Raw genomic sequence first — 14,622 nt, 5'->3', positions numbered from 1 at the left:
AAAACACGTATCAGTTCACACCTTTAAAAATTACAGTTGACATACATGGTTCCCCTGTATTACATTTGCTAAGCTTTTTCTTTAGCCTTTCTAAAATTACATTCTAACCTCTAGTGAGAGCACTGGCATTTTGTTCAAATTTTGGGGACTTCAGCTTAGCAAGTGACATTTATTCAGTTGGATCTTTCATCACTCGAATATATGGGCTAAGCAAACCTCTGTGAAAGTTATAAAATCAGCATGTGATCTAGTTTTAAAACTACTTTTAACCACGACGGAGAATGAAGAGACTGGAGAGGACTCCAGCATCTCCCAAAGAATGCATAAATGTACACAGCTTACCATTCCCTGGCATTTTTATGGAGAGATACATTTGGCCTAAATCTTCTGTACGGTGCATTGCGAACCATGTAATCTATGGACTCCAGCAGGTCTATCATGCTGAGGTACTAAACACAGGAAAACAAGTTTCTTAGCAGAGGTTCAGGTTTTGTTTGCAGGCAGTGCTCGAACTGCATGTACACAATAGCCTTCAGTATTCCTCAAACTACACAGAAATTTAAGTCCATGCATTTTCATTAGTACCTAAAAGTGGACCAACTACACCCATTGTTCTCAAAGGACACCACTACACGAACCCCTGCTCCCCTCGAAGAACAACAATTTGTAGTTTTATCAGTCCGCTCAGCACAAACTCTCAGGCTTTCTCAAACCAAGCATATTCATTTGTCAATGCACAGTTTCCCTCATTTTAGAGCTGCCTTTACATTAGTGAATCTTACTGGTACAGTTCTGAACTCAATCTACACTTAGATATCAATAAGAGCTAAAAAGCTCTTTAGCCAACTAACTGCAAGTTATCTCTGAATAAATGAGAACACTAACATTGCTGGGGAGCCACATAAATTAGCTGCTTGATACTTCGGCAGTTTTTGTTGCCAAAGCCAGCACACTCCATTAATTTCCATCCTTGCTTGTACTTAGGCAGCTCTGCACTTATAACACTGTTATAGTTTAGTAAGATAAGGGCTACTCATGATTCCATTCTCTATGTGAAAAGAATGCTACTGGAAGGGCTGAGCACAGATCAGGTGGTCCCCAGAGGGTCCACAGATAAGAGTGTCAGAGTACAATGATTTAGCACCAGGAAGTGATTGTTATACAGAAGGAAAAAGATCCTACACTTTTCCCACAGGTACTGCTGAACAGTTTAGAAATTCTATGAGCATGTAAGTACAAGAATCCCTAAGAAGAATGTTTTCCAGTGAAAAAACACTATAGTTCATCACAAACTAAAACAGGTGATAAATACCAAACCAACTTACCTGTGGCTTAGTGAATTCAATGATAATTCTCTGTACTTCTACATTACAATCAATCTTAGGAGTTTTCAGTTCTACTTCTGCATATGGGTTGATATACAGTCTTGCAGAAGCTGACACTGGTCTGAAAACTTCAAGATAAAAAAAAAAAAAGATGTTTTATGTATAATTAAAGCATAGCAAGTAATAGATCAACCACTTTGTACTGGTCACACACATGCTCAAGCCCCACAGAATCAGGATGCAATTCTTAACAACAACAATTAAGATAGCCCAGCAATAGTCAAGAAGTATACAAGCCCTAATACGTTCTACTACATTTAGGTTTTTGTAAAATGAAGATAGTATGGGCGTGCCTGCAGGATCAGGATCAGGCTGTTTACACCAACATGCTCAGAACAGTTTAGATTCACTCATTTCTAGCTTACTTACTGTACTGATAGTCTTCGGGCTGGTTACCACTACAGGGAATTCCTCTTTTCAGCTGATCCTGCAAAGGGATACGATACTGTCTAGCAATTGCTGAAGAGCATTACTTGTTTAGAGTTCTCAAAGCTTTGAGTGGACCAACGTAACTTCATGTGTATTTTGCAGACTTTTGCAGCTGTCAATTCAAGCTGTTTATCAATTTGGGGTTTTACTTCAGACTGAGATTCAGAGAAAAAAGAGGAAAACATCCACAGACAGGCAATGCCTAAGTAACTTGGCTGGTCTTAAACAACTGGATGGTTTTAAGTACTTCACAGTTTTGAGTCAATATTCAGTGTTAGAACCAAGCTCACTGGGTTAAGTGCATATTTTGTTATGGGCAAAATAAAATAAAAATAAAGATATCTGTAAAAGATGAGCACAAAAGGAAAAGGTAAACAAGTAGTATTGTACAAGGACACACAGAACACCTTTATAAACATCATGGGTCAAAAATATATCATGTCCAAACCCTATAGGGGATGATAACAAATGAGGTTCACAAAGTATTATTAACAATAGTGCAATGGATTAACATATGACCCTGAATACAGGTGACCATAAGTGTGAGGAGTGGGGCAGAAATCAGTGTGGTGTAGTTCTGAATACCACAAGAGCTAGAGAAAATAGTACTGTTTAATGCATTTTCTTCTACATTACCAGTATTTGTTCACGGGAGCCATGATAATACATTTTGCTGTGTATGTTCCAATAAGCACTGAGGCTGTCCAGGCACAAAAGCTGCACAGGAAAGAAAACATGCAACAAACTGCATACTCTGTATTCAACCCATTCTGTGAACTTAGCTTTCCATTTGTAAAACAGAAAACATAGGATAGCAAGCTAGACAGCAAATCCACCATTAGCATTGAGATGTATTTAATCTAACAATACTATTTTGAAATGATAATTGAATTGCAAGCTCTTAAAGCACAAGTTCATGCACATCTGTTAAACATGACCCTGGATTACAGGGGCAAGGGTGCACAAAACTAGTACACGGCCTAATAAAGAAGCCAGGACTATTAAACACTTCTTATATTGTTCCTGTAATTCCTTAGACCTCTGCGGACTCCTTTCTGCACAGGCTGGAGGGGTGGTTCAGGAGGTGGGCAGGGAGAACAGAGAGACCACTTAGCTCCCAGAATCCCAATTACATTAGGAATACAAATTAGATTAGGAAATGGCAATTTGACAACCTCTTTGAAACCACAGCTTCCATGCAGGCTTGCTGTATATTGAATGAGGGGATAAGCATTCTCATTTAAGAGAAATTATTAAACCATGGAGTTTATTTAAGTTTATGCCTTAAATAAGAACAGTTATTTGTGCTCTAGTTGTGTTTAAACATACATCAAAAATAAAGAAAAACAGGAGAATTCAGAAAGCAAACTATTTTTCCAACTTTAATATTTAGAGCCCCAGGTTACTGTTCTCCAAGATCAGTTCTTTCTTCACTTGTGTAGGAAAAAACCCAAAACACATTACCTTGTATATTATTTTTGCAGCTTCATTCAAAATGGAAGGTGTCCAGTTCTCGTTTGTTGTCTAAAAGTTCAAAGTGATAAAAGTAATTTTGTGCATCTTAGCTAACACATTTTTGGGTTTATCCTATGCTTCCAAGCAACAAATGCACCCAGTTTCTCTGCATACACGCACGTCAAGATAACATACAAAAATCAGTCAGTTTACTTTCATACTTTGATATTCAACTCCTCATCCTACCCATAAAGTGCTTAACAGCTAAGTCAAAGAGAAGTTAGCTGAAATTTTCTGTCCCCACTTCTCAAAAGGCCTGGCAAAATACCAAATTCTTTATTATCATGAAGCAATGTTTGCCCACATTTACTACACCTGGAAAAAACCTGCCCAGTTCTATAGGTCACTCAGATCACTAGTTCATTAGAGCAAATCAGTAAGTCTCAGAAAGTGTGATGGTCCTCAGTCCTCTTCCCTTCTGCTTGCTCAAACTGCCAGTACTATTTGCATGAATACAAGATTGTCTTCACTTCCAGCTCTATGCACACTGTCGCTGTATCATCTTAGTATGTTCCTTTTCCTTTCTGCTACTGCAAAGACGAGCAAGCTGAACACACAAGAACATGCATTCACACACACATTACCAGTAAACTAAGCTCGCCCAACGTCATTCCCAAGGAAATCGGACACTGTGGGTCTGTGATCTATAAAAATAGAAAAATAACAGGTACTTATGTCTCTTGCTGCAGACAGATGTATCATTTAAAGCTGACTGAAATCCTAACTGCTCTGAGCAACTTCCTTTGCTTAGTTGTTCTAACTGAAACATTACTGGAACCCACTAAGATAGGCCAAAACTAATACGGCTGTAGTGTAAAGACTTAGGACTTCAATTCAAATGGAAAATTTTCTTTTGGAGTCCATCGTCGTCCTACAGGAAAAAAAAAAATTTAGAGCACCACATCTCAGTCAGCTATATTACTTTATCCCATGCAGTTCTCTGACCTCCTTAACTTTAGTGTCTCTGAAAAAAGTCCCAAAGTGCTTTTCTTTTAAATTCAATTATCTCATAACAAACTGCTTAATCATTTTCCTAAAGGAAGGTAAAACTAGAAATCCCAGTTTGGTTCATATAAACAAACAGTCTTGTTTATCAATTGAGTGTTTTCAACAATTTGCCTTCAGACCCATGCGTGAACCCACCAGCTTCTGCTATTCTGGGCTCTCCCCAGGACACTGAAGAACTCCCTGAAAAACATCCATTGCACCAATACGTGAGAACAGACACTGCCCACATTTAGTGAGCAAGGCAGCACTGGACATGGGGAAGAGAATATCTATTTCACATATCCATATTTCTGGCATTCAGTCATAGCTGGGACACCTTATTTGAAGAGATGCAGAATAAACCACAGCAACTTCTTCAAGGTGGCAAATACAGTTTCTGTATGGACTAGACAATCAGAACTGCACTGAAGAACAATTTTAAACGAAGACAATATGTTCCAGTTACTTACATCATCTTCATATTTAACATGAATGCCTGTGATTTTGACTTGCACATTTTTTATAACTTGAGTTGCAAGCTTTTCTAAGAAAGTATCCTTCTTCTCCTCCTTTGGTTTGTCTAGAACAAGAATTTTTAAAAAGTCAGTATTCAGTGTAATAATTGCATCTTGAATTTAATTACAACAACTACAGCAATGTAAATATAATATTTCCTCTAACATTTCAGTTGTCACTTACTTAGATTATGCATTTGCATTTTTTCCTTTTCTGCACACCCACGTTCTGAAGATGTGATATTAGCTGCCTGTGCACAACTTAACCACAAGAAAACAAATGTCTTAAGTTTCAGTCAAAACAGCTTCGCTCACAGCAAATTCTGGATTAACATACTCCTCCCTACTCCTTCCAAGGTAAAAGGTTCTCTCTTAAAAGTCCCTCAGTGAAGGGTTTCAAGAAGCAAATAAGTAAGATGGTATAATTGAGCACAAAATAGCCTTGAATAACACATGCCAAGGCAAGCAGTAATATTCACAGTCCCTCATTATTTCAGTATAGTGATGTGACTCTATCATCTCCAGCTGTGTTTCAGCATTTTACCCGAAGTATGGCTGGATGAGCCGCTTGTCCTCTAGCTGCCTTTACAGGCTACACTGTTGTGTTCGGTACCCTCCTTACAAAGTGGCTATTCCAGCAAATGCCATCAATCAGCCTACCAAGGTTTTGCTGGAAATGCTACAGATGGCTCAAGTTGAAGAAAATAGTCATGGCCATCCAAGCAGAGAAAAATAAGGACTACAGGGTTTGACCCAGCTTACTCTAACTAACTTTTTACATATGCAATGCACGCTGAACACAGGTATCTAACTTCATACATCTTGCTAAAAGAATGAGAAATTTTTTTTAAAGCTTTGAGAGGTTCAGGAAATCTGCTTAAAAATGAAAAGACTTCACTATTGAACATGATATAACACAGTTTCAGTCAAGAGAGCTTTTGATTTCAATTGAAAAAAATTAGGAACGCAGAAGAAACAGAAACATTATATCACTTTTACATGCTACACATATTTCCTCCTACTAACTGATTAAAAAAAACAAACAACACAAAAAACCCCCCACAGAAGTCCTTAGCAAAGCTTCATGACCTTTAAGTGCAAGGAACCCATTAACATTTTTGCAGCCAGCTGCAGCTACCAGCAGCAACTTCAGTTTGATATCTTGCAAAGCTTATCTTGGGTCCCCACAAGGTTTTCCCTCCAACTGCAAGTCTGTGTACAGCTGGAGCTTCCTCCAAGACCAAATACATAACAATACAACCACACGGGAAATGGCAACCTATTCTTAGTCACATGCTAATGCTGAAAACCTGCATGGTTTGGTGTTTATAGACAATGATTATCCTCTTGGGGAACAACATCAATTTCATTCCTGTTTAAATATGTCATAGCACTATAGTAGCTATTTAGAACAGAGAGCTAAAAGGTGATAAAAGGACTGTTTACTGCTACAGCATCAGTATCAGGTTTTCTTTACCTGTTACTGGAATTTGACAAAAATCAGACAAACAGATGTAATTTGCACATGCAGTTTTTCCAAAAGTCACAGTGAAGTGCCACGAATCAGCCCACCAAATGTGTACAGTTCTACTGTAAATGCTACCGATAGCTCAACTTGGAGGAGCAGGCACAACTATCCTAGTAAAGAGAAACAAGGACTCTCTTCAGTCTCACTGGATGCAGAGAATAGATAAACAGCAAAAAGAGCTCTCTCCAATTTATATCCTCACTTTCAAACAGGAGGAAAAAAGTCTCACTGGATGGATGGCCAAACCACTGAAAAACTAACCCAAACAGAAAGCAAAAAGAAGTCTTAAAAGTTAAAAGCCATAACTGTTACCCACCTTTTGAGTGATCACGACCTCTAAAGGGTCTCTTAAAATGCTTTTTATACTTTTTACGCTTACGTCCTTTTGCAGTGCAAGCAATTTTTTGGAAAAAGGACAAAATTCAAGTTAGTAAAGCAGAAATGTAAGAAAGCATAAGAAAATATAGAAGAAGCTTTAGCTTGTCTTAAAGCATAATGGCTTATAAGGTCTCACTAAAAGCTTTTCAAGAATTTCACCTGTATTAAGGAAACAACCAGCTACTTCTCATAGCATAAGATATAAATCCAGAAGAGACTTCTACCATACAAGGACATAACTTCCAAGCTAAGATATAGATGTATGTGGAAACCCAAAGAACACTTTTCAATAGGATTCTCATGATAATCAACAGTATGGTATGAAAGCAATCTGAAAGAACAAATCCAGTAACCACAAAAAAGACATACAAAAATGATGATTCGAAAAGCTTTACATGAAATTAAATCCTATTATTTACACACACAATCACAACCATTTCATTAATTAAATGATGCTCATACTTTTCCACAATTCTGAAGAAAACCAGTTTGGTGAGTTGCACTGTTTCTTTCCCCTCTCTGGCCACCTAAGCAAAAATAACTCAGCAATAGTGCTGCCTGTGCTTATCTTTATAGGGTAACATGAGAAGGGTGTATCCCACTAAAGCAAGAAGGAAGCAAGTATAACAGTGTACCTAACCTAACTGGGGGGAACAACTTGATATCATTTGCAGGCCTGCTCAAACAAAGGAGGGAAATTGCATGCCAAGATTTCAACCTGTTTTGCAGGTAAGGTGATAGGCTGATCACTATATAAATAATAAAAAGGTAAAACTAGACAAACAGAAACATTTTATTTTGGGTAGTTCCTTTTAAAAGTACAAGTAATCCTTTATCAAGGTTACTTTAAAAGGAGAGCTTCCTTCACTTCCTATTGAATTTGTAGGTCTCAGGCTTTCACTCCCTTGTATGACGTAACTAAGGAAACAGGATACTCCTCTTCTTTACCCACACCCACTGCATGGAGAAACTAAACGTATGTTTTCAAGTTCACTTTAAACCTGTGCTCAAATAACAGCTCAAGCAAGAAACTTTGGCCAAGTGTAAATTTCTGAAAACCAGGTTTCAGAAGTTAAAAATAAAGCACGTACACCATTACAATAGTTCCTCTGAATTTCAAGGGAAGCTGTTTCCTTGCCTAACCTGAGAGCAATGCAAATAAAGAGAAGCAGAGGGAAGCATGCCAATGCCTTCAGTCTGCTATAGTTCATTCTGTCTGTCCGTGGTTTCAAGACAGCCTGAACATCCATTATCTTAAGCCCAGACATGTTAAGTAAGGGTAATTACTCTCTACTCTCCAAACAACTAGAGATGGTGGTATAAAATTATAGTAGAATATTGTCAGCATTTTATAACATTCTTGAGCTCAACACAACTGACGGAAATATCTTAATTTTCTGAAATGGCCACTCAATTAAAAGAGGACTATGTCACTGCAAGATTCCACTTGAATCCACATTCATTAAAATCTCATTTCTAGAACCACCAATATGTGGATGTTTACCAAACAAGTATTGTTTTCTCACTTGTACATTTGGCTGCTTTGGATCGGGGGACTTTTAAAAATCTTAGCTGCCTGCTCATCATGCATGTGCAAAATGTAACTAACCATGCATACCCACCAGGCTTGGTGTCCTTGTAAACCAGACTTTCCAACCCATACAAGGAATCCTGTGAATGGGTGCCTTGGTCCACATGGCAGCAAATAACCAAAAAAATGCATTTGGTTTAAAAGAAGGAAATCAACTCCTGATTTAATATTAAGTTCACCAAATTTGTATGACACAGTAGTATTTCCATTACAGTATCTGACAGCCCAAGTGACCTCAGAATATCTAGTTTCAGTGATTACCTACATAGAAAAACCATGCAATTTTCATTTTTTCTTGTAACCAGCAAAAGACCTGCTGCCTCTGGTCTCCATACATGAGGTTTGATAGAGAAAGATTGTAACAGCTTAGAAAAAAAAAAATAGCTTCATCAGCTTGCGTCAGCAGTTTCCACTTCCCCCTCACAGTACCTTACCACCACAGCGGCGTGACCATTTTGCTCAATATTTGAATAGCATGTCGAAAGAAAATATCTCCTACTTATACTCTTAAATCCAAGGACTGAATTGAGATTCTAAACATGTTAATATAAATCAAGTATTAATCAGAAAAGAAAATACAGCTCATGAACCCTGACAACTTTCTATTCAATATATTTCCTAGACTTTCAGCAGCTATCGTGTTCTCTTAAAAGCCTACAGAGAGAGCTGAATTTCTTAGAATTTTATAGCTCAGTAGGGCAACATGGGCTCCAAGATTTCTGTATCTAGCAAAAGCAAAGGATCTGCTCATGCAAGACTTACACAAGTCCTCTTGAATACAATATTCTAGTACAGCACCACAAACACAAATGGCTACCACTGAAAAATGATCATAGGATAACTGAACATCTCAAGTTAGAGTTGAAAATAATCCAATTTAAATGTTCCTCTGGCTTTTCCTTCTCAAGGCTTAAAGTTTAAAACTGCAAAACACGACTAAGTCTTGTTCTTTATATAATCAGTTGAGCCACTAAGGTATGCTTTTTCTACTATTTGTTTTCAAAAGTGTCAAAAGTGCTGGATGTAGTAAGTATTTTTTAAAAAAGAAAACTGTCACAAGTGAACAGACTCACTCTTAAATACATGAAGTTCCAGAATTGGAATTCCTCAAGCAGTACACATTAGATTAAATTTATCGTATTACGCTATCCATTCATCCTATTGCTACTGGTGCAAAGAGCATTGGCTAAAACACTGCTGCTGTCCAGGATCCAAGTGCTGCATAACTGAGGTTAAACCTCGATCAAGATTCCTTCACCCCCGTATGAAGTAATGGCTGCAAAATTCATTCACTAAAATTGTCTTAGCCCTCATACATTTTCTGGCATGTTAAAGACAAGAAATAAAGCAAAGCTCCTTTCTTCATTGCAGCCAGATTGTCAGATTGCTGTTTGAAGGAAACTCCACGTATACCTTTCAAACTAGCAAAGCAAGAAAAAGGCATTAGACTTTCCTGTAACTGGAGAATTAAAGAAGCAGAGGGATTACAACCAAACTATCCTTTTTCCAAGTGTTGAAAGCATGACCTCTTTCTCAGAAATTTTTCCATGAGTTGCAGCATTACAAGTATCCTAGAAACGCATTTTAAGAACCATTACACAAGCCAACAAACAGGTCTCAATTCAGACAAAAACTTCAGTGATAACTTTTTCCTCCAACACATGTAGTTACCTGTCATTGGTTCTGAGCTTGGTTTCTGTCCAAACAAGCCTAACTGATACCATAATTTTATTAAAGGTATTGGTTACAACAGTACAAGCAAACAACAGCAAAAAGACCCACCACTACAAAACAAGTTAACTGGGCTTAAATGACCAATTTTAACCTATAGTTGAGAGCTTAATAGTTTTTATGAGCTAGAGCAAAAGTTTAAGTTTCCTATGTTCGTGCTCAATTGTTTTGTCGTGTTGTGAATTATTTCCTGCTCACAAGAGTCTCATTTCTCAAACTAGTCCAAACTCAGTACATCATAAAAGCACAGCAGAAACTGAAACAAAAGCATTATCATTGCAATAAAAGTTTACAAGCCTTACCGCTCCCCTTAAAGGTTCCTTTCAGCAAGGAAAGCCTACCACATGCACCTCTAAAACACACAGCTAAACATCTATTATCAAGGTGCTAAAGCAAGATAACATTACCCTCACGCAATGCACTTTCTGTTGTTCTAGATGGTCCTGTTCCTCTAGAGCACCAAGGAAAAAAAATAATGAAAAAGACATACCAGATGAATAAATTCCCATTTCCCATGGAAGCTGACTGGATAAATGAATGGTAAACAAACAAATAACATTTCTTTCAAGCTTTAGAGTAGAAAAGCTTTTCAAAGCACTGTAGTAAGATTAGCTGGACACTTGAAAAAACAAAATTTATTAAGTCAATTAGAAATCAAGACTTTTCTTTCATAGCACAGTCTAAGTCCTCAAATTCCAATGGAGATTTGCATTATTAACTCAGTACCTTTTTCTGCCGCTTTCTGCAAGGCTTCCTCAATTCTTGCCAGTTCCTTTTGTTTATTATCCTGCAAGTATTTTTCTTCCTTCTCTGCATCGTATTTAACACCTGCAAGCCAAGTTGGGACAGCCTTAATCCTAAATCTCAAGTTACATAAATGCATTATCAAGCAATGCACACCATATAGAACATCATGTTGCAAAACACCTTGTTTGAGAGAAAGGCTATTCTTTTTTCATTGCTGAACACTGCAGCCAGCCTCCAAAACTCTTGTTTTTACACAATTATGCATTACTTCATAGGAGAATTTTTCCATGGATGTTCAGACCCCTAAGTGTGGTCTGCGCAATATAAAACAGGTTTTAAAGTTCTTAAAAACTCTAGGAACTTGCAAGTTCTCTCATCATACCAGAGGTTCTGATTTCAGAAAAAAACTAATAAAGTTCTTTGACCCTCTTCCCTCTCCCTACAAACAGTACTAAATGGCATTACTACCTTCAACTATTAGAAGCAGATAAACAGCTAAACCATGCCAGAAAACTGGATTCAGGACAAGCACGTTTTAGAGGAAACTTGGCTGTTGAATTGAACTTGGAATGGATACAACCAAGGACCTCTGTAAAAGCAACAGGTGCTGTTTTCTCCCACCCTTCTCCTACTAACTTGCCAGCATTTGTCTAGAAATTCCTCTGAGGGAGCAGAACGTAAAAATGGTGACTTACATGAACTACTCCTATTATAGGTTCATTTACATGGTACCCTTAGCCGAAAAGTTTACATACTTGCTCCAGGAACTATCAGAAGATACAAGCCTTCTAGAGTTGCAACAACTGCCTCCCCATAGAGATTCTTCCAAGGAATCTTCAGAGTAAGTTTATCTAAACAAAGCAGATAGAGTTACATCAAAACAAGAATCTCCACTGTGCTTAGTCCAAAGAACACCTCAGGCATTAAAGAGCACTAGCCCTATATCTTGATGTCCTAAACACCTTAGAAGGTTAGGAGAAGCCATATGGGCATGAACGTTTTATAAAGCCCTTGAAGTGATAAAAGACATGCAGAGGAAACATAAGCCATAGTTTTAAGCAAAATGTCATAGTCTGAGTCAGAATACTTCAAATCAAAACCTGAGATCATGACTGAAGTTCAATTCACTGGGATGAATATGATTTTCCCAGGAAATAGAAGAAAAAATACAACACAAAAATATCTCCTACAAATGTTTCACGTGAAAAAGCAATGCTGACCACCTGAGAAAGGAATTTAAAAAAAACCCGAAAAACTAAGAGTTCCTAAACCTTCAGCATATTTGTCAGTTTCAGGAATTTAACTTAAATTCTTCATAGTCCTAATCAGTCCTTTAAAGAACAATACATACTCCGTCTACACTAAACAGCTCCCTTGATCATTCATGTCTCCGGGAAGAACCTCTCAGACATGTTTTTCATACCAACCTGTAAAGTTACACAAACAGGGTTTGCCAGATAACATCAACGGCAGCCACACTGAATTTCTATGCTGGTTCCAACAGTGAGTATAATTACAGTTAAGAAAGCTTGATAAAAGAAATTCAGGGGCACGATTGACCTTACAGCCTGCATTTAAATTTCCATTGCGATACTCGGATTGGAACTAAAACTTACCTATCTGACCAACTTTTATTCTAAAAGGTACATCCAGTTCACTCTGTAAATGACAAAAATAAAGTATTAAACAGAAGAAATAGTAGAAATCAAATAAATAAATCTAAATTACATTTGCAAAGTACTGGATTTACATACAGAAATTAAAAGCTACTTCTTTTCTACTAGAAAACCTTAGAAGGAAAACAAAAACAATCCAGACAGCAGCAGACAGGAAAACTACGGGAAAAAAGAGAAGAATTGGACCATATCATATTCTTTTGATCCCTTCTTTTTCAAGAAAGTGTGGGCTACTTCTCTAAAAGCAGTGTTCAGTACTGACCTTCCTTTAACTACTTTTGCATTGAAATCTAACACATTGCAATTGTAAGACTGTCAGAACCATCCCTTGTTTCAATGCTCTTGACTTGGTCTTGGCTCACTCTCAGCTCTGATCAGCCACATACACGACTTTGCATTTTTCTACATCAGAACTGCTGGAATCTTGAATCAATCCCCATAAGAAGGAAAGGCGTGTACAAAGTAACACTTCCTTCCTTTCTTATCTACCAGATACGAAGATATTTGTAGCAATAGATTTCAAGAACAACAAAGATACCAGGAATGGATGAAATGGGCAAGTAAAATATGAAACTTGAGAATAATGAACAGAAGCCAGTGATCAGGTCATACAAGGATCCAATGTGTTTTCAATGCACAGAAGAGTAACAGTTCTCTTTAGTGAAGTTTGAAACACACTGAGTATTGGAGCAAGATGTTCATTAGCTAAATTAAAGAACATGAAAATCAGCCAAGTCATTTGTTTTTCCAGACAAAGAGTATGGGAACTTAATGCAAGTTACTTCTTGCTTTTCAACCACAGCTTTTTTTCTTCCTCTGTCCCAGTAAAATAAGCAAAATTAGAAGGAGTTAACCAAAAACTTACTTCCAATAACCAGTAAAAAAACCCACAGTGTATCCTTTTGTGAGACTTCAGTGAGCAATATTTTATCCTCTCAGTCTTTAGACCCATAAAAACAATTTTGAAGTTATTTGGATACTTACTAATGCATTCTCCTTTATCTGTAAATTGTCGAGTGCCACATTACCTGTTTAGAAAAAAGACAGAAGTACAGAAAAAAATTACTTCAAGTATAACTTATGTTAGAAAAAGGAACACAACCACAACCCTCCTAAGTACTTATGACTAAAACCTGAAAACCTTATTCCAGTTACAGAATAGCACAAAAAATGTGTAATTTGTAAGAGCCACTAAACATGGGTTATAGACAAAATTTCAGTTGGAAGAGATGACAAAAACATCACCAACTTAGATGTCTACATGTTTCTACTCTATTAAACACACCTAATAATAGGAAGTCTTTCTTATTATTCACTTAGTTGTGAATGATGACTGCAGTTCTATCAACACAGGGCAGACTTGGAAAATGGTATCTTGTTCTTCATGATTTCACATAATATAAAAATCATGAATCAGAGCCACGAAAACGCATGCCTATTTTCACAAACACATTTACTTCTCCTGATGCAGACAACATAATAGGATTTCTAAATGAAACACTAGCACAGAATTATACCCATGGAAAGCCCATATAATATACCTCTTAGTACTTTAATGCCAGATCCCTCAGAGTTATATTCCATTTGAAGTATAGGTATTAATATTGCATAAATGTTAAAATATGTACAATCACGATGAGCAAAAATAAGGTGATGACCTACCTACGGAAGGCACCTAAACCAGCCAGCTTCCCTAAGCAGTACTTCAGCTGGTTTTTTGCATTACTACAAGGTAACGAAGGAAAATGTTTTGATACATTCACCGAGAACAGCTACTCCACGTTACTCGACTATCCCGGCTGTTTAACACACATTATTTACACTGATAACTGCAAGACACGGCTCGCCAAGCACCCCATCAGCTGCACCGGCACCCAGCGCTCCCGCCGCCCGGGGCACTGCGCCATGAGCCCGCCCACAGACCCAACAGTACCCTCGTACTTCCACCCAGGACCTGAGAGAACGAATAGGAGAAAAAAACAGGGTTTATCAATGTCGGCAGTCTCCTCCCTAGCAGAGCTCCGAGGCCAGCGCCGTGCGCCCGTCCCCCCGCCCCACAGACCGACGTGAGGGAGGGGGTGCCAGAGACCACGGGCACACAACGACCGACGGTCCTCCGAGGGAACGGGGACGCCTGCCG

At 37.9% G+C, this 14,622-nt stretch overlaps 1 protein-coding gene across 2 annotated transcripts in view; it reads right to left on the bottom strand.

Annotated features, from left to right (window-relative positions):
* Positions 1-14,164, bottom strand: part of VPS13C (vacuolar protein sorting 13 homolog C) — a 73,338-nt gene extending 59,174 nt beyond the window's left edge. The window contains exons 1-12 of one of the 2 annotated variants that reach the window (XM_017737374.1): positions 14,145-14,164; positions 13,467-13,510; positions 12,423-12,465; positions 11,562-11,657; positions 10,786-10,887; positions 4,787-4,896; positions 3,914-3,973; positions 3,279-3,338; positions 2,451-2,531; positions 1,755-1,812; positions 1,326-1,453; positions 343-449 (exon numbers count right to left, since the gene is read on the bottom strand). In XM_017737374.1, the coding sequence (XP_017592863.1) occupies positions 343-449; positions 1,326-1,453; positions 1,755-1,812; positions 2,451-2,531; positions 3,279-3,338; positions 3,914-3,940 (461 nt within the window). In that variant the 5' untranslated portion in view covers positions 3,941-3,973; positions 4,787-4,896; positions 10,786-10,887; ... (2 more) ...; positions 13,467-13,510; positions 14,145-14,164. The remainder of the gene's footprint in view (positions 1-342; positions 450-1,325; positions 1,454-1,754; positions 1,813-2,450; positions 2,532-3,278; positions 3,339-3,913; positions 3,974-4,786; positions 4,897-10,785; positions 10,888-11,561; positions 11,658-12,422; positions 12,466-13,466; positions 13,511-14,144) is intronic. The other variant, XM_017737368.1, reaches the window with a different exon arrangement.
* Between the last annotated feature and the right edge of the window lie 458 nt (positions 14,165-14,622).

This window comes from Corvus brachyrhynchos, unplaced genomic scaffold, assembly GCF_000691975.1.
Source record: "Corvus brachyrhynchos isolate BGI_N302 unplaced genomic scaffold, ASM69197v1 scaffold200, whole genome shotgun sequence".
In the NCBI taxonomy this organism is placed as follows: Eukaryota; Metazoa; Chordata; class Aves; order Passeriformes; family Corvidae; genus Corvus; species Corvus brachyrhynchos.
This window is presented reverse-complemented; position numbering and strand designations above follow the sequence as displayed.